Source organism: Osmerus eperlanus, chromosome 26, assembly GCF_963692335.1.
Source record: "Osmerus eperlanus chromosome 26, fOsmEpe2.1, whole genome shotgun sequence".
Classification (NCBI taxonomy): Eukaryota; Metazoa; Chordata; class Actinopteri; order Osmeriformes; family Osmeridae; genus Osmerus; species Osmerus eperlanus.
In genome coordinates, this window is record NC_085043.1 from 8,986,406 (window position 1) to 9,005,430 (window position 19,025).

The window sequence follows — 19,025 nt, forward strand, 5'->3', positions numbered from 1 at the left end:
TGGCTAGTATGCAAACTCATGCCGACGAACAGTCACACACGGTGCACAAACTCGTACCACAAGGTCAATTTGAATCTGATTTGTATCGACAATTGAACGGGAAGGGAAATTACGTGCATGGGGGGGGGGGGGGGGGGGAGAATGGGACACATTCATGTGATTGACTTGGTTTCATGTTTTCAGTCAATGACCCCCAAACATGGTTAGGAACACGGTAGGGGCAAGTGAGGGTGTGGTCACAGGTCATCGTAAACAGGGTCTGCTCTCGACCACTGGGGGGAGCAGGGCCAATCTGCTTGTTGCCAACACTCACCTGGATTAGCCTGCCTCACAAAGACAGACATGTAGAAAGAGAGGCAGTCAAAGGGCCGGTTTAGAGACAGGGAAAATAACTCACAGAAATGGCCACATTTTAAGCTCGGCTACTCACTAATGTCACTTCTTTCAAATAATACACATGGCTAAGATACTAATAATCAGTGTCTAAAGTTGATCATGAAATGTTGAGGACGAAGTGATCGGTAGTTTTGCTGGGATCGCTTGTGTTCACTAGTCTACTCTTAGACGTGAGATCGTGTTTCCTGCTAGTAAAACAGTTTGTGTCAGCAGTAGGGGAGAGATTCACAGGCTTGCATCTTTACTGTTGAGACGTTTTCACAGCTTTTAGATCGACTACACCACAAACACTTTAATCAGCATGATAAGATGTCCCCTGTCCCATCGTCACTGCCTGACCAGCAGACCTGAGGTGGCTGGGGGAACTCAGACAGACTCCTGATGCATGCCGACTACTACTAATTTACCTGACTACTTGTAAGGCAGGCACCACCTTTACACCAAGCCCCCGCGACCACAATGCATGATTTAGAGATGCCCAGCAAGACTATGTGTAATCTTTTTTTCCTTTTTCTGCACCCTTTCACCTTTGATTCAACATACGAAGGCTCTGCTAAACTCTAAAACATCGAGCGCTTCATCTGATTTCGGGGTGGGGGAAACACATCGGTGTTAAAGTTGATTGAAGAAAATAGTCCATCTAATCTGGGTTTGGCTCTGCTTAATGCTGTTTTACTTAGAAGCAGTGGGTTGGGTAACAGGAAGTGAAGGGGTGTAGTTAACACTTTTTTACCTGGTGTTAACCTCAAAATACTTTAAAAAAAAAAATAATTTTTACAACATTTATGAACCAACAAAAACCATGCTACCATGATTTTTTTTTGCTACCATGATTTTTTTTGGGGGGGGGTTAAAAATGCGTTTAGGAGAACCACACTCTCCCCAAACTCCAGACATTATGTCTTCAGGACCCCCTGATCCAAACTTCCAACTCACCTCGTCTTTCAGCTCCGATATCTGGTCCTTCAGGTCGCGGATGTACTGGCTTGAATCTGTGTTGTTGAGCTGCCCCTGGACCTTCCCTTCTTCCTTCTGAAACACAACCACACCACACGCGTCTCATACGGGCCTCGCAATCTCAAACCCCGACAACGGATCACGCAAAAAGGGATGGGTATGACTCAGTCGTCGAGCAGATCGAGAAGACGCAGGTCCCCCCCCCCCCCCCATCATCTGTATGTCGCTATGGATACAAGCGTCTGGTAGGCCTGGCTGGAAGAGTGTGGATATTGTGAAACGGACACTTCATAATGACTTTAATGGCAGCACTGCATCTTGTGGTTGTAAGGGCGATTAAAAGAGACCTGAGCTAAGGTGGTTTACCCTTTCACAGATACTATACCTGTATAGACAGTCCTATTGAAACTACATGTAGGAGTATATGTCTGTCTGATTATAGTAACTACAGATACATCACTGGAAAAGTAGCATCATAGAGGATAAATATAGAGGTGGCAGCTAACAGTCAGAGATAAAGGAGGAAACCGAACACACGATAATGTCGGTTGAGTTCAATTTCCTCCTGAGGCTCTAGGGATGAGGGGCGAGTATCTTCGTTCAACAGCCAGAACACGCAAGCTGTTTACCTCCTCCACTGTGCCCATCTGCAACGTCAAAATCACTCCCTTCAGACGGCTAGTGAAAAACAACAGGGAGTGGGAGGCAGAGGGTGCAGGCTATCAAACCACAGACAAAACAAGGCTGGAACTGGGGGCAGAAAAGGAGAAGGTGTGCGGGGGGGAGGGAGGTGTGAGGTGAGATACAACTGCCCCCAAAATGTACACAGGAGATTTCAATTCCTGTGGTAGAGGTTCAATTTAGGGTGCAAGTTCCTGATAGGCCTCCGACAAACTCGGCAAACATCCTTCTTCCAAGAATCTGTGTTTTTCTTGAGGTTTGCCCCCCACCACCACCACCACCTCCCTCCTACCCGCCACCTACCCCCTCACAAGTGATAAGGGTGAGGCAGTTAGTTAGACTTCCTCATGTTAAGCTATGTGAATCACCAGGTGTCATGGCTGTGGCCAGGGACGTCAAACGTCTAAGTAATGGCTTCCTCGTCTGTCTCCAACGACCACAAGACTGCTGTCCTTTGGAGTCAAGCAAGTCTCACGTCGGTTTGGTTTTACGTTCCTGTGTCACGTACCATGTTTGACTCTCGTTGGTCAATGTTGTATTTAGAAAGATACTACAGGAACTACAATGAAATGAGTAAGTATAGCAGTAATATTACTTTGGTTGTAGTGAGAAGGGCTTTGGACATGTATGGTGACCTTTGATGATTCAAAAGCAGACTTCGACGCCAATCACCAACTGAAAAAGAACTAAGCGAGCAAAGCGTAAAAAACAGGAACTGGACTGGTTTCCTCTGTGAAAATCAGTCAGATTTGAAAAAGGCCTTCATGGAAAGCGAGCAAACGAAAGATATTCAGTGATCCTATCGATGTCATCTTAGAAAACGCTCTCACTAATTGGAATCTTTGAATCGTCTCACGCACTCAAAAAAGCGCGAGCTGTGCCTCTGAGGTGCATCTAATCCCTTCTTTAAATCTCATGTCAAGATGCAAAAACTACAAATCAAGCGAGTCCCCTTTGATTCTAGCAGTAGTGTAATAGGAAGTGGTTTTCTTATCTTGAAGTGGAGATGGTTGTGCTGTGTTATCACCATGATCACGATGGATGTGGCTGGTTTTGAAACACCCCAAACATGATATAAAAAGTCTACCCTTTTTTGTTTGGGAAGAACTCAATGCGTCAAAACTGATGCTCCTCCGCCCAAGGTGTCAGTGTACTGCTTGGCGGCAGGAATGGCCCCTGGAGCAGATAGGACAGGCAGTGAAGGCCTGGCGATACTCAAAGACGTCACCATCCATTCTGGCTCAGGAGGAGAGCACAGCTGAACTAGCATCGAGTCCCTCTCCTCCCACCTTCATCTGCGCCCGGGCCCAAGGTTAGCAGGCAACACCAGAAGGGTTGTAGAATCGATACCCCTCTCACTGGGCCTACCAAACTATCAACCCTTAACCCCAAGATAGATCTTCACTGTCACCAACCACAGACCAAAACGAGCCTTCTGAACACGGGAATGGCGTTCTACAAAACGCTTGGTTGCTTCATTATGTTGAGCTGGGCAGCCACATAACACCATTTGCATCTCTTGCAGAAGTGGGTAGTGGTAGTGGTAGGGTGATGTCACCTATGTTGTTGCTGAGGTGCCTAGTAACTAACCTCAGACCACACAGTGTGTGTGTGTGTGTCTGTAAGGTCTGAAACTAAGGTATAGGTCAGGCTTAAAAAAAAAATCTAGATCAGAGTTTGGTTTTGTCATGAGAGGATACATGGTGTATGTGTGTGGGTGCATTTTGTCTAACACTTGTTTGCTCATAACAGCACCCCAGAATGAGGTGACTCACTTAGCTGATACACAACATCCCCAGTTAATTTCTCGCGAAGAGAAGATATACAATCACAGCCAATCTCCACTGTTACCCCCTGAGTCAACCGCATCCCTTCCCAGTTCTATCACAGTTGATACAAAGCTGTGTGCTTGATTTTAAATTCGTAAATCCATGTTCACCACATACATTGCTTGCAGTAAAGGGTGGTCAAACACACACAGAAAGTTTGTACTTCATTATAGAATATAAGGAACCTCAGATTGATTGTACGTTATTTTTGAGGACACTGAAGCCGCTTAGATCACCTTATTTGACTGCTACACTGAATTTCCATGAAGAAAAATAGGTATCTTCCCCTGACCCTTATTGGTTTATGTGAGGTCCCTTTTATGCAGGCCATTCTTTGTTAATCCACCCCCCCCCACACCTTTTCTTGTATTTTGCCTGACATACCCCACCTTCTTCCTCACATCAATGCAGAAACCCAAAATAGATACAGCCTTCTCTATCCGCATACCTTCCTGTAAGGGGCGTCTCTGAAAGCTAGTGGTGTACTCAAACTTCATGTGTTTGAAAGAAAGAAGAAAAAAAAATGAAAAGAAAAAGTCAAGTCGTTTTTAAACTGTTGGCCCAGCATGTGTTTGTTTGCACATTAGTGTGTGTTTGTGTACTGTGTGTGTGTGTACAGTGTGTGCATCGCACAGCCATGGAAAGTCTTCCTCTGGAAATTAGAACAGCACCTTCCTTGTCCTTCCTTAAAGTGAGGTTAAAGACCTTTTTATTTGATTTGTCTTATAAAAAATGAATGTTGATGCGGTTATTCTGTTTGTCTGTGTCTGTTATCATGTGGTGGTGCTGTTTAGCACTCTGTATAGCACATTGGTCAACGGAAGTTGTGTTTAATTGTGCTTTATAAATAAAGTGATTGATTGATTGTGGCAGGATAGCAGTACCTGTATCTCCAACTCTGAGACCTGTTGCTGGAGTTCGGCCATCGCGGCAATGTTGTCCGCCTCTCTCAGCCTCACTGCCATCACCTCCTCCTTGCTCTGCAACAACAACAAACCAGCCTTCAAGTCACACTGTGACACCAGACATTTATGCACAGGCATATCAGAGCGAGGGACTATTCTGCTCAGACATGAATGGCTTGAGAGTCGTTAATGACTGGGCACTGAACACAGCAGCGCAAAAAAAAAAGGAGAGAGAAAAAAGACTTGAATGTGTTTTGTGATTTCTGAAGTGAGATTTGCTGAGCTGCAGAGAGCTGTTGACAGCGTCAAGATGCTATCGCTGTCTGCAAGCATTAGAAGCAGAAGAAGAAGCTTCCCTTTTCTGGAGCTGGATATTAATCTGCCAGGGAAGCAACAACTAGATAAAGCAGATTTCATAACCCATCAGCAAAACACTGATTAAGAACATTTTCCAGTTGAAAAATGGCACGATTTCAGCCTGCTGCCAAAGCAGCAAGGCCTTGGTGGGAGGGGGGGGGGAGACTGTTTAGTCTGTCTGAAGCACAAACGCAGTTCTGAGCAGTTTAGAGGTTCGGAGTTTTGGGCTCCCTCGCTGTAGGTCCAACTGGGGGAGAAATTGGGATTTCCTGTGTGCTTACATTATTCACTAATCAATTGAACTCGTCATTGGATACTAATTAGTATGTTCTCATGTGAGCTTGCTATTAATACAAGTAGATTGTGTTCTGTGTCAGGGTTAATAGATGTTCGGGGCCAGGAGAAAGTACTGGGTAAACGTCCCTTGTCGTGACTACAAGGACAGCTCCAGCTATGATGCAACGGGGCTGTTACCTTGCACTCGATCTCGGCCTGTTTGCGTTTGAACTCCTGCAGCTGCAGGAGCAGACCCTTGTTCTGGCTGGTCAGCGACTCCATGCGCTCCTGAAAAACTCTGCCCTCCTGCTCCGCCCGGCGAAGTTGGTTGCCATGGATCTGGTTCTGGGTGGCACAACAAAAAACGTTTCCCCCCCGATTAACACTCATAATACATACATTTTAGCAGACATTTAGATTTATGCATTTTGCAGACGCTTTTATCCAAAGCGACTTCCAAGAGAGAGCTTTACAAAAGAGCATAGGTCACTGATCATAACAACGAGATAGCCCCAAACATTGCGAGCAGCCAAAACATGAAGCATACATTGTGAAAAAAACAAATAAGTGCTTAAGGGATTTGTTAATCAGGTTTCAGTACATGCTAGGATCCTGTACCTGCATTTTTACATTATTTACTTAACCCTTGTGCTGCCTTCGGGTCACATGACCCAAAGGTTCATAACGAACCATCGTTGTGTTTACCCAATTTTACCCAATACAAAAACAAATACAAATAATTAATTAACCTTCGCAATGTGGGGGGTCTGAGACAGCCCAACGGTTAAAAGAAAATGCTTCACTTTGTTTTTGTATGCGGTAAAGTTGTCGCAATACGACGGTGGGTCACAATGACTGATGGGTCAGAATGACCCGAAGATAACACAAGGGTTAACAGAACACTAAAGCAAGTCAGGGTGTGTGGAAAGCACAGCTGTGCGCATTACTACCGCCCTCTACTGGTTGTAGTTAGACAGTGCACCTCGTGGCACCTGTCAGTCAAGCTGACGCAGGACTATTTGTGCGGGGGCTGTGGGGCCGGGCAGCTGTGACCTCTGACCTGTGTCTCCATCTCCAGCATCCTCTGTCGGCCCTCTCGGAGCTCTGCCAGGGCCTCGGCCTCCCGCAGCCTGGCGCTCATCAGCTCGTCCTGAAGCTCGCTCACCGCGTTCTTCCGGGGGCTGTCCTTCCAGCGGCCGGCCGTGCGCGCCAGGTGACGCTGTGGGGGAGACATGGGAACACACCGTCACTCAAGACATGGGGACACACCGTCACTCAAGACAGTGTTTCCCACACATAGACTAATTTGTGGCAGTGCGCCACAGAATCAACACCGGCCGCCACATATTGTGTGTGTTTCGTAAAAATTACACTATTTAGGTAAAAACACGCAGCGTATTCGTTCAGCTGCATTTCCTTTCCCTGTCTTTCTCACATAAGCACAATCACAACGTCAGCACACGTTAGCAACGATGCATACCTACGCCGTTCTAGTAAGACCGACAGCTATATCAGCGAGCCTTCAGCATTAGTGCCGTAGCTAAGGTCAAGGAAAGTTGAGGCTACTTTTCGCTAGGTACCTACGGACATAATCGAAGGTTCCCCTTCGTTCTTTTGGTGAGAAGTCTCAGGAGCTAGCTACTTACCCGGCGTCATGGAGCCGACCAGTTAAATTGTTATTTAGCACTAGCGTCGCTACCTGCATATGCAGAAATTACTTGTTTGTTGTTGTTGATTTTGTGAATTATTTCGACCCCCCCCCCCCCCCCCCCCCCCCCCCCCCCGCCGCCACAAATAGCTTTCTAATCTCACACCGTCACTCAAGACATGGGGACACACCGTCACTCACATTTAGTCATTTAGCAGACGCTCTTATCCAGAGCGACTTACAGTAAGTACAGGGACATTCCCCCCGAGGCAAGTTGGGTGAAGTGCCTTGCCCAAGGACACAACGTCATTTTTCATGGCCGGGAATCGAACCGGCAACCTTCTGATTAATAGCCCTATTCCCTAACCGCTCAGCCACCTGACTCCCTACTCCCACTCACAACGCTAAACGTTCCATCGGGGGCGGTGAAGGTGCTGCGCGTGCAGGTTGTGGCTCCTCTCTGTTTCGTGTGAGGTTTTGTCGCTATGCTCGTGTCTTTCATGAGAAGTATTGGCATGACTGTGCATAAGTGTCGAATGCCATGTGTCAGTAGGAAGATAATAATTGTGGAGGTAGAACTTTTTCTCTTGGGTTCTCTTTCGCGAAAGGTTTTCTGTTTTGGTGAGTTTGGTGTCTAGGCTTGTGTCTTCAGCAGGAGAACAGCTACTGTGCGTGTGTGTGTGTGTGTGTGAGAGTGTGTGTGTGTGTGTGTGTGAGAGAGAGTCTCTGTGTGTGTGTGTGTGTGTGTGTGTTTAGAAGGAGCTTACCTGCCAGTGCTCCTCCAGATCTCTGACCTGTTGTCTCAGCTCCTTCAGGCCCGTCACGGCCTCCGCCTCCCGCAGCTTCACCCCCATCAGCTCCTCCTGCAGTCTCACCACGTTGTACTCGTCTGGCAGAGACGTGTTCCTCTGGAGGAGACAACAGCAGCTTTACATGGACATTTAGTTTACATTTAGCAAACGCTCTTATCCAGAGTGATTTACACACCGTCACTCAAGACATGGGGACACACCGTCACTCACATTTAGTCATATAGCAGACGCTCTTATCCAGAGCGACTTACAGTAAGTACAGGGACATTCCCCCCCCCTGAGGCAAGTAGGGTGAAGTGCCTTGCCCAAGGACACAACGTCATTTTTTCACGGCCGGGAATCGAACCGGCAACTTTCTGATTAATAGCCCGATTCCCTAACCGCTTGGCCGTCTGACAGTTTTGAGGGTGCAGGTTCCTGATAGGCCATCAGTGAAACTTCAAATCCAAGGCCGGGAGGAGGAGGGAGGGGGGTGACAGTGCCTCCAGGGGTGAGACTAGATCCCAGTGCCACCGACGTGACATCACGGTGTGACATCACGACGATCCACCTCCCGCTCACCTTCTCGATGTCCAGGATCTTGTCCTGCATCTCCTTGAGGGCGCACTGGGACTCGGCCTCCTTTAGCCGGGCCTGGACCAGCTCCCTCTCCAGCTGCAGGGTGAACTCCTCGCTGTAGCGGGGGCTTCCCTTCTACAGCCCGGCAGGGAGGGGGGGGGGGGGAGAGGAGGAGGAGAGGGGATATGGAGGAGCGAGGGGGAGGAGGAGCGAGGGGGAGAAGGGATATGGAGGAGCGAGGGGGAGGAGGAGCGAGGGGGAGAAGGGATATGGAGGAGCGAGGGGGAGGAGGAGCGAGGGGGAGAAGGGATATGGAGGAGCGAGGGGGAGGAGGAGCGAGGGGGAGGAGGAGCGAGGGGGAGGAGGAGCGAGGGGGAGAAGGGATATGGAGGAGCGAGGGGGAGGAGGAGCGAGGGGGAGAAGGGATATGGAGGAGCGAGGGGGAGGAGGAGCGAGGGGGAGAAGGGATATGGAGGAGCGAGGGGGAGGAGGAGCGAGGGGGAGAAGGGATATGGAGGAGCGAGGGGGAGGAGGAGCGAGGGGGAGAAGGGATATGGAGGAGCGAGGGGGAGGAGGAGCGAGGGGGAGAAGGGATATGGAGGAGCGAGGGGGAGGAGGAGCGAGGGGGAGAAGGGATATGGAGGAGCGAGGGGGAGGAGGAGCGAGGGGGAGAAGGGATATGGAGGAGCGAGGGGGAGGAGGAGCGAGGGGGAGAAGGGATATGGAGGAGCGAGGGGGAGGAGGAGCGAGGGGGAGAAGGGATATGGAGGAGCGAGGGGGAGGAGGAGCGAGGGGGAGAAGGGATATGGAGGAGCGAGGGGGAGGAGGAGCGAGGGGGAGAAGGGATATGGAGGAGCGAGGGGGAGGAGGAGCGAGGGGGAGAAGGGATATGGAGGAGCGAGGGGGAGGAGGAGCGAGGGGGAGAAGGGATATGGAGGAGCGAGGGGGAGGAGGAGCGAGGGGGAGAAGGGATATGGAGGAGCGAGGGGGAGGAGGAGCGAGGGGGAGAAGGGATATGGAGGAGCGAGGGGGAGGAGGAGCGAGGGGGAGAAGGGATATGGAGGAGCGAGGGGGAGGAGGAGCGAGGGGGAGAAGTGATATGGAGGAGCGAGGGGGAGGAGGAGCGAGGGGGAGAAGGGATATGGAGGAGCGAGGGGGAGGAGGAGCGAGGGGGAGAAGGGATATGGAGGAGCGAGGGGGAGGAGGAGGAAGAGAGGGGATATGGAGGAGCGAGGGGAAGGAGGAGAGGGGGAGCCAGTTAGGAGGTGAGTTGGTGCATTATACTCGTTGTCATGTCCATAACATTAGTCTCTTGACTAAACAGACGATTATGCTCAGAATACAAAACTGTGTGGTCCAACTGCATTGGAAATACGTGTTGATCGTCTTGGCTTGCTTGCATGTTTATCGTTTCCACGACCAAGATTTAGCGGGATAGTGCTGTAAGAACACATTTTGAATTCTTTCCACTTGATTTTAACAGCCAACAGAACGACCCCCCCCCCCCCCGGTTACTGAAAACGACATGCATGTTTGATGGCAGCTCACTCTCCAAGCGAGGCACTATCTTATGTAAAACAGCACTTTCATATTCATTACACACATTATCTCATGATGAATCTCTCACTGCGTCCATAAATAATAGTGTACCCTCTTGGATGCTTGGTCAACGCCTGTGTGCCCAAACAGCCAAGTAGGTTCAGCACAGCTCTGTGTAGCACCTATCACCATCAGGCGGCTGATTACATATTCACGATTGTGTTCCTGGTGATGTTAAAAGGGCTCCAAATGGTGGCTTTGCTGTATGGAAACACTGTGTCCTGATTTGAAGCGATGCATGCAAAACGTGTCATTATGCAAAGAGACAGAACTAAAGGGGGGGGGGGCTGGAGGGAATCAATCCATCTCTTCTGTGACAAGTGATTTCGTCGCTAGGCAACATATGCACTTTCACTGCCGGAGAGAAATAACCACATTGATGGATTACGAAAACATCCACACCGCGAAGGAAATGTAAAAAGTTGCAGATAAATCAACCCTCACAGTGTCATTACACAACACAAACCATCACGGCTGCACCACATCCCCCCCCCCCCCCCCCCAAAAAAAAAACACCAGCATCATTTTTGCCTCCGTCACAAGCTGATGGTATCCTTTTCAGGGGAGTGGGTTTGCCCCGTGCTGGCTGGAGGAGAGTCCGTCTGTGAGCTCCTCCCTCCATCAGGGGGCGGCGTGGCCCCTCCTTACCGCTGGGTGGCGTTGGGGCTGCTGGAGCTGACTGATGACGCCCAGGGCCTGCTCCAGCTGAGCGCTGGTGTCCTCCCCCTGCTGCCTGACCGTGGCCAGCTCCCGCTTCACCAGGTAGCTCTCCTCGGCCTCCTGGGCTCGCGTCACTTGTCCCTTGGGACATAACCAACCAGGAGGGGGGGGGGGGGGAGGGGGGAGGGGGAGGGGGGAGGGGGAGGGGGGAGGGGGAGGGGGGAGGAGCCCGACAGGACCATGGTGGGGCGGGGGAGGGGGGGGGGGAGGTCGGAAGAGGGTGGGCAAATCGATGTGGTAAGAGATTGAGTTTTAAGAAACGCATGCCGTTGTTTGTTTGTTTTTCTTTTATAGGCTTCTTGAGATTCGTTAGTTGGCCTTGATTGACAGTGAGAGGATTTAGCTCGGCATGGTACGATACTGTCTTGATGTGAGATTATACATGCACTTCTTAAAGTTTAACTTCTTTGTGATTTGTAATAGGGAGAGCAAATTTTCTACTTGTATTTTATTTATTTATTTATTTTTTTGCTGTACAAAAATAGCAATCATAAGCATGCAGAGCTCAAATAGATAAAGAAGTCTGAGAGGAAGGGAAGGGCAGAGTAAGGAAGGGAGGATAAGAAGAAATAAAGATTATACCTGGATCAATCTATCTGCCAAGGAAGCACTTTCCTACAAAACAGAAACATCAAGACAAGCGTAGAGGGAGAGAAACCAGAGAAGACAGTTTACAACACAAATAAAAAGACACTTGATTTATTTCGAAAAGAAAATGCTATGTACCTTTTCCATCCTCCTTTTGAAAATATTTTATTTGGTTATTTCTTTTGTTATCTCTAAGGAGGTAGAAAAGGAACATGGCCTTCGGGTGTGGGTGAGGTGAGGTGGGGACGAAATGAAAGTTAGTGGCATTAGTGATGACATGGTGACAAGGTTTCAGACAGGCAAAGCAAAGGGCAGCTAGCTACAAAGCAGAGATAGAGAGCAGTACAAGTCCGCAGCACAGTGAGTGTGTTTAGAAGTCATACTTTTTTTTGTTTGTTTTAAAACAGCCACTTGAGGTATCTTTTAATGTTGTTACGTCGAGTTTCGGAAAACCTTCAAAATGATTTGAGTTAGTCGTGTTCAGAGGAGTGAGTCATGAGGAGATGTTTTGGGGGGCCAAAGACGGCAGCCTAGAAACTGGCTTGGAAGGGACACTGTGACATGAGTGGGTTAAACTTTGAGACCAGGGTTCTCCGTTGGTGCCTGCAGGCCATCCTCTGCCCAGGTGTCATGCACGGTGCCCTGGTCAGGCCAAGACACACCAGCCTAGAACCAAGCAAGCAGAGCTGCGACCATGCACCGTGGCATGCAGTCACATCCAAGAGAATGTGTCCTCTCACGCAGTTAACTCTCACATTCCATCAAGCCGCTTGCAGATGCCGTTTCGGTTAGTCGTGTCAAGTCCCGCCCCTCCCCCTCGCATGACAGCCAATCAGATGCAGCAGCCACTGTTCTGACGCGTGACAAGCTGTCGCTGCTCCAAAGCCGACCTCTGCTTAACAAAGTCAACAGCATCTACGTAGATTCACAAGAACCCACCCCCCCCCCCCCTCCAGGCAGAGGGGGGGGCTACTGTGGCTTTTGATTGGACGTTCCACCCCGGCTCAGCCCAGGAAAAAGCAAAAAAGGCCTGCGTGTCGGAATATGGATGGATGGTGAGTGGAGAAGAGCGGGATGGTTTATTGTGGATGGTCCTGTGTGGACGAGTTTGACGGAGGGTGACCTTGCAATGAAATGATACGGAGGGCCCCTCGGTTCAAATCCCCCCGGCCTACCCTCCGTGACCTTCGCCGGCACTCACTTTCTCCAGCGTGTCGATCCTCTGTTTCAGCAGACGGTTCTCAGTGCGCAGCCTCTGGAAGAGGAAGAGAAGATCATCACACACTGCTACACACACACACACAGGCCTGTACGTATCTGGCCTCTCATCCCTCTGAATCGTGTACAGACCGCTCAGCGACACTCACCTTAATCTCCACTTGCTCCTCCATCTCCTTGGTTTTGATTGTAGTGTATTCTTTTTCTAGCCTAAAATACAAGATATATATATATTTTTTTTTTAAGACAGAATATTAAGACAACCAGTGAGCGTTGGTGCTCCTAACCCAGTGGAAAGATAAATCCCAAAATAAAGCCCTCACTTCTTCATCTTCTTGGCGTTGTACTTGACTTGATAGGCAGCCTGTATGACCTTGTCTGGTCCGCTGTCCAGCTGGTGTGGGATGATCTTCTGAAAGTGCTGAAAGAGGGAGACCAAATACACATGCTTCAATCCCTTCCCTCAAACTGCCAAAGTCACGTATTGTTAAATCTCTTTTCTTTGCTTCGGTTGAGGTCCGGTCGTACCTGTAACATTCCCTCCATGTCCAGCTGGATGAGTTCTGTCTGGTTCATCTGCAGGATCGCCAGGCCCACGCGAAACACGATCTCCAAACCCTGAGGAGAACAGCAGCGATGAGCTGGGACTTGAAACGGGAGCATTATTCGGTCAAATGTTTACGTGAGCATTCGTTGGAGGGCAGGCGGACACATTTTATGGTGACTTGATACCTAAGGGAGATTACAGGTTGTTTATGAGGAGGGTACTCCTAACTAGTCCGAGAATGTTCAATTCTTACTTTTTATCAACAGGGGGCACCAATGGACAGCATGTATTCATTTCACTCGCTGGCTTCTCATATGACAGAGACACCGCTGACACACCGGAACATTCCCGTGGTCTCGCGGTCACGGCAGAGGCAAAGCGCGGATGGCCGCCGTCGACTCTCTCACCTCACACATGAAGATGTCGAATATCCTGGTGGCGACGGGCAGGGGGAAGGAGGTGAGGAAGATGGTGAGGAACCAGGAGGAGGCGTACATGGAGGTGTGGAAGCTCTGGGCTTGGAAGTGAAGGTGGAGCTCGGGCAGGTGCTCCTGTGAAGAGGGGCGGAGACAGACCAGGTCGACCAGAGGAGAGATTTCTTTCAAAACTATTGTTTTATTCACAGAGAAGTATACAGTGTTATTTATCAGGGCCGTGACAACGAACGACCTGCAGAACACGGTTTGGAGGAGGGACAGGAGTGCTGCTCTGGCATGCGGCATGTCCTACCTGGATCATACATTCAAACTGGAACATGCAGAGGCCCAGCTCAGCCATGGTGGGCTTGAAAAGCTCCCTCAGTCTGTAGTCCTGCATCAGTTTCACAAACACACAGAACGCCTCCTCCTCTGGCATCTAGGAGCCAAAAAGAAGAACTTTTTAAAATCCCGTGTTCCTACGAATTCCTCGCGCAGACAATCTACGAGATCAACTGTGACTGGTTGTCTGCGATGTGGTTGCCGGGCAGATTACCTGCATGAGCAGCAGTCCGACGATGAAAGCACTTCCTTGGCAGTAACCGACCTCTCTGTCCACCAGGGAATAGGCCTTCAGGAAACAGGAAGTAATGTTCAGCAACAGTCACGAGAGTTCCAAATAAATAGATAAGGAAAAAAAAGTGCACAGCTAAGGGCTTTCAAGGTCAAACTGTTGATTCAACACTTCTTAACAACCTGTATTCGGCAATTCAGCATATTGTGATGGTTCTGCCTCAGAAATAAAACGAAATAAAAAGAAATAAAATGTACCCTGAACCTACTAATATGCTAAAAAACCTCTACCGCGTTCCCGCTCTGGCCTAATGAAGCCATCGCACCCCCCCAAAAAAACTGAACATTATCATTTCTCGCCGTTCCGAAAGCTCATTTTACATTTACATTTAGTCATTTAGCAGACGCTCTTATCCAGAGTGACTTACAGTAAGTACAGGGGCATTCCCCCGAGGCAAGTAGGGTGAAGTGCCTTGCCCAAGGACACAACGGAATTTGACACGGCCGGGAATCGAACCGGCAACCTTCTGATTAACAGCCCGATTCCCTAACCGCTCAGCCACCTGACCACCATTTTGCGAACGTTCACCTTCATGACGTTGAAGAGAACCTCCTGTCCTGAACAGTCCTTCTCCTTGAAGAAGTCGTGCTCGGGGTAGGTGCGAGCGATGTCCCTGCGGATCAGCTTCTCGCAGGGCGACGTCATCTTCAGCAGCTCCGAGTACTGGTCTTTGATGGGCATGTTCTGGGCATCGCACAGCAACTGCCAAACTATCGCCCGGAAATGGTGAGGAATCCCAATCCCTTTCCTGACTAGATCCTGTTTGGGGAGAAGGAACGAAGGCAGCCTTGAGCACGGAGCTGTTCTTTGCATATTTGAAGATTAGTTCGTGCAGTTATGACTTAGGGAAATGTCTCAAAGTTTGGTGAAGGAGTCTAGAAAAGCAATATGCGGTGTTACGACTTAGTTGAGTCATGGAGCCAACTTGCTGCCGTGTTCTAATGTTCTCCCAGCACAACGTGTACCTCAGGTCCCTATAATACATTTTACTAAATATAATCTGGTCAGTGAGGTGCTCTGCCGAGTATAACGTTTCTTTAGCATATTATTGCCGAAGACACTTGATTAAGTTATTTCCGCTAGTGAGAGAGAACATGGGTGTGTGTGTGTGTGTGTCACAGATGCTGAACTCATCAGACCAGATGCAGAGGTCCACCCACACTGGCTTGCAGCAGGGGATCTCTCTGCCCTGTCAGAGAGGTCAGCCAGGACAAGGCCAGGCCTTGTGTTAGAACAATACGCCCTCGTATCTGAGTGAAAGCTGTGCTCCTCGTCTCCCAGCTCACTCTACACTCCTGGTACCCCCTTCTCTGGATCCTACAGCTGGGCCATGGTCTCTCTCACACACACACGCAAGCGGAAACTCGTGAATTACACATACGCTTGTGAATACATCTAGAGAAACACTCTAGTTTGCCACTCTGCTGTGTATTCACATAGGGACGGCTGCATAGGGAAGACTAGCTTTCTGGGAACTAGGTCCTGAGGAAATGTTTTAAGAATCTCGATGACTATGATGGTTTAAGAGGTCTGCTGACAAAGACAAAATAAATGTGCTGCGTTTTGCTTTTTTCTTGCAGTAAAAAGACAGGAAAGAGCGTAGATTAAAAAGTCAACAAAAAAGGTTGGTTAAAAAGTCGTGATATGACAACGTTTTGGCTATGTGTTCGCATGGCATTGATCGGCATTGATTTTAATCGCATGGAATACAGTTGTCTGACAACCAGTGTGCGGCGCTGTCCCCATAAATCGCTTGGCTAGCCACCGCACTAAATTTAGACTCAAACTCATATGACAGGTACAAGGACAACACAACAACATAGTCATGGACTCTCTTTATCCTTGGTCGTGTATAGATAACACCCCCGCCTCTGAGCCTGCGATGAACACTTCCCCACCAAGGCCATTTCCAACATAATCCCACAGTTCACATTAACCCCTCGTGAGTCGATTAACCAAGGCTGGCCTCGACACGGTGTCATGGGCGACCAGTCGCGGAGGTCAGGAGGTGTTGCGGTAAGCTGGTAATTCGCTCTGAGGGAGGGCTGGCGGGATGCGCGCGGCCGGAACGTGACCCGAACGTGACCTCACCTTCAGCTGCTTCTCCTTCTTCTTGCGCACGTCGTCCCACTCGTTGACGATGCGGCCCCACAGGATCCAGGTGTCCTCCTCCAGGTGGGACAGGTTGGACGAGGCCGAGGAGCTGGACACCAGCGAGGAGCCGCTGTTCCTCCGGGAGCCATTCACCGACCGCAGGGACTTGCAGTCCGTCTCCAGCAACCTGCCCAGGCACACACACAGACACACAGACAGACCCACACACACAGGAGGGAGCTGTCAGAACTACTCTAAAGCTAGTAAACACATGGCTTATCCGGTCTCTAAGCCGGGGTGATGGAAGGGGTCATTAGAGCCTCGCCACAGGAACAGGAAGCAGAACGTCTCTTCCCGGTCTGAGAGGTCAGCAGAGCCACACGTCAGTCTGGATGAGAGAGCGTGTCCTGCGCTGGGAACCAAGCCAAGGAGCAAGATCAAAGACTGAATGCATTAAAGAGCATCAGTTTGTTTCTTCGGTCAATCGAAATCCATTAGGAGTTGTTCAAACCGACCGCTACAGTCAGTCTAATGTGGCTCTGTCAGCGTTGGGTACACCTCAAACGCTGTCGGGTAAAAAAAATAAGCGAGGCCGTGCATTAATCCGAAGTGTGCTGGCAGAGGAGGCACTCAAGATTCTGGTGCAGTGCTAAAAATGGAACGGCTCGTTTTAAGAAGCCTGCATTTCCAGCGAGAAGCATTAAGCCAACAGCTTCATGACAGGTACAGCCATACATTTAGTCATTTAGCAGACCCTCTTATCCAGAGCAGCCACACAAATCTCCCTTTCCTCCTTCAGAAAAATCAACATGTATGCTTCCCACCTACAGGGAAAGCCAACAGCTAAGTGGGTCAATAAACGTTGTCCGACGTTATATTGTTGACATGTTCACAACGGCTCTAATAGTCGGGCTGTGGGGACTAGCTGCTGGAGCTTATGAACCATGCGTATCGGGTCTCGAACGTGTTACGTGTCACCGTGTCGATCCGACGGAGCTTAGGACCAGCTGAGGTGACAGAGAGCCAGGCCTCCCAGCCACACACAGCATAGGAGCCTGCGGCCGCGACACAAAAGGCACAGAAACCTGATCTCGGAAAAAGAACGAAAAGAAAAAAAAAAAGTCGGGGCCTCTTGACAGCGGCCCAGTGACTTCACACACAGCGATCTCCGACTGGATAGGGTTGCAGACAAATGTGGGTCACTAGGGAAGGGGCTGGATGCAGGGCCAGACTGCTAGCAGCTAGCTTAGGGGTTTTCCCCTTGCTGGCAGCCCCAGCTCTGGTAATGACACAGCGTTAGAGAGGGAAATCGAGTAACGCTAGCAACATACTTACTGAAACAGAATCATAACATAGGACAGTGGTTTCTTGTGCGTTTCTGTAAACAGAAGAACTACTCTCTGTTCCACTTCCCACTGTTCTACATGTCATTGTATTCAGATAGTCCTCAAATGTAAACCTAGGTCTATCTGCCAGCACATCAACAGGACAGTGGAACCACTCAAGAAACACCAGAGCCTGATTATTGATCTATCTACGCCACAAGCACTCAGCCTACTAAAACAAAACAATCCAATGAAACACTTCATCATCTCCCGTGTTCATTTTCATAGATTACGTAGAACATCATTTGGTATTCTGAGTGGATGTAGTAATTCATGCAAAGTTGTGAACTCATACTAAACTCAACTGAACCCATCTGAAGTCAGCAATGAAACGAGTTGCTGCAACCTTGCTAATAATTTACTAGTAGCCAAACAGACACCGTTTTTCACAAAGCCCGCCGTGAACAAATTAGACAAAAACATCAGGAACAGCTAAAGCAATACAAAGGAAAGAGGAAATTAAATATATAGCACAGCGTTATAGGGAAAAGGATGAAAACAGACACAAAAGGTCGCCCTGACAAATGACAAACACATGACATGTTGTCGTGTCATGTTGCACATTGCTCCTCTGTAAAACGAGAGAGAGAGAGCGCGCTCAAAAGGAACCTGCCAGTGATGGCCTGCACTCCTTCATCTTACCAAGAGAAACTCATGGTGCTCTCTCCCCTGGGACTTCAGGAGAATCAGGCTGGGATCTGGGCTGCTTCAGGGACAGAGCCAGCGAGTGGCAGTCTTAGGTCTCCCTCACACATATGTTTGCTCTCTCTCTGTCTCGCTCTCTTTTATCTGGCCTGCTAGGTCCAAAGGGCCTTCTCCAAACACACACACTAGCACACACACACACACGAGCCTTGGCTGAGGGGCTATGTGATGCATCAGTAGCTGGGACATTGCCTCGATCTCACGGTGTGTGTTTTCGGGCTACAGATGATTTCGATGCGTCCGATCGATCAGACTGTCGAGTACATCCTCAAAGCCTAAACGTCACCCTCGACAAACACGCCTCGGAGAACAGGTTTACTGAGTTAGAAGGTTATCTGTGTAGTGGATTCGCTACACAAACAACATTAATTCTGAACATGGGGCCTTGACCCAGGTCTAGATGGACCTGGTGCTTTCTGTGTGTATGTGTGATGTGGCAGATGAGGAAGTGATGGGAGGGAACGTCAGAGCCCAGCTGTGTGCCTACTCCCTGGGGTGGAGGCAGGGGTCAAAGCTCAGGCTGGGGGGTCAAAGGTGACGAAAGCCCGACAGCTTCTGTCTGGTGTTTGTAGGTGGGGCCCTGCTGAACACCGTGTGGAGAAGAGGAAACCTTGCCCGAACACGCTCTAATCTGCCCTATCAAGAAGGAAGATTGGCATGCTGTTTTTAAACGGCACTGATGTGATTAGGAAAAATGCCC

The 19,025-nt window shown here is 49.4% G+C and overlaps 1 protein-coding gene across 5 annotated transcripts in view; it reads right to left on the reverse strand.

Moving 5' to 3' along the window:
* The window catches only part of evi5b (ecotropic viral integration site 5b), a 28,443-nt gene that overhangs the window by 2,100 nt on the left and 7,318 nt on the right, over positions 1-19,025 (reverse strand). For 3 of the 5 annotated variants that reach the window (XM_062452954.1, XM_062452955.1, XM_062452958.1), the window contains 17 exons: positions 16,233-16,422; positions 14,670-14,900; positions 14,064-14,138; positions 13,821-13,946; positions 13,499-13,642; positions 13,073-13,162; positions 12,868-12,965; positions 12,694-12,754; positions 12,528-12,581; positions 11,321-11,353; positions 10,667-10,819; positions 8,423-8,554; positions 7,817-7,957; positions 6,462-6,620; positions 5,600-5,746; positions 4,748-4,843; positions 1,333-1,428 (listed from right to left, as the gene is read on the reverse strand). In XM_062452954.1, coding sequence (XP_062308938.1) covers positions 1,333-1,428; positions 4,748-4,843; positions 5,600-5,746; positions 6,462-6,620; positions 7,817-7,957; positions 8,423-8,554; positions 10,667-10,819; positions 11,321-11,353; positions 12,528-12,581; positions 12,694-12,754; positions 12,868-12,965; positions 13,073-13,162; positions 13,499-13,642; positions 13,821-13,946; positions 14,064-14,138; positions 14,670-14,900; positions 16,233-16,422 — 2,026 coding nt within the window. Of the gene's footprint in view, positions 1-1,332; positions 1,429-4,747; positions 4,844-5,599; positions 5,747-6,461; positions 6,621-7,816; positions 7,958-8,422; positions 8,555-10,666; positions 10,820-11,320; positions 11,354-12,527; positions 12,582-12,693; positions 12,755-12,867; positions 12,966-13,072; positions 13,163-13,498; positions 13,643-13,820; positions 13,947-14,063; positions 14,139-14,669; positions 14,901-16,222; positions 16,423-19,025 lie in introns of all 5 variants that reach the window. The other 2 variants (XM_062452956.1, XM_062452957.1) reach the window with 2 other exon arrangements.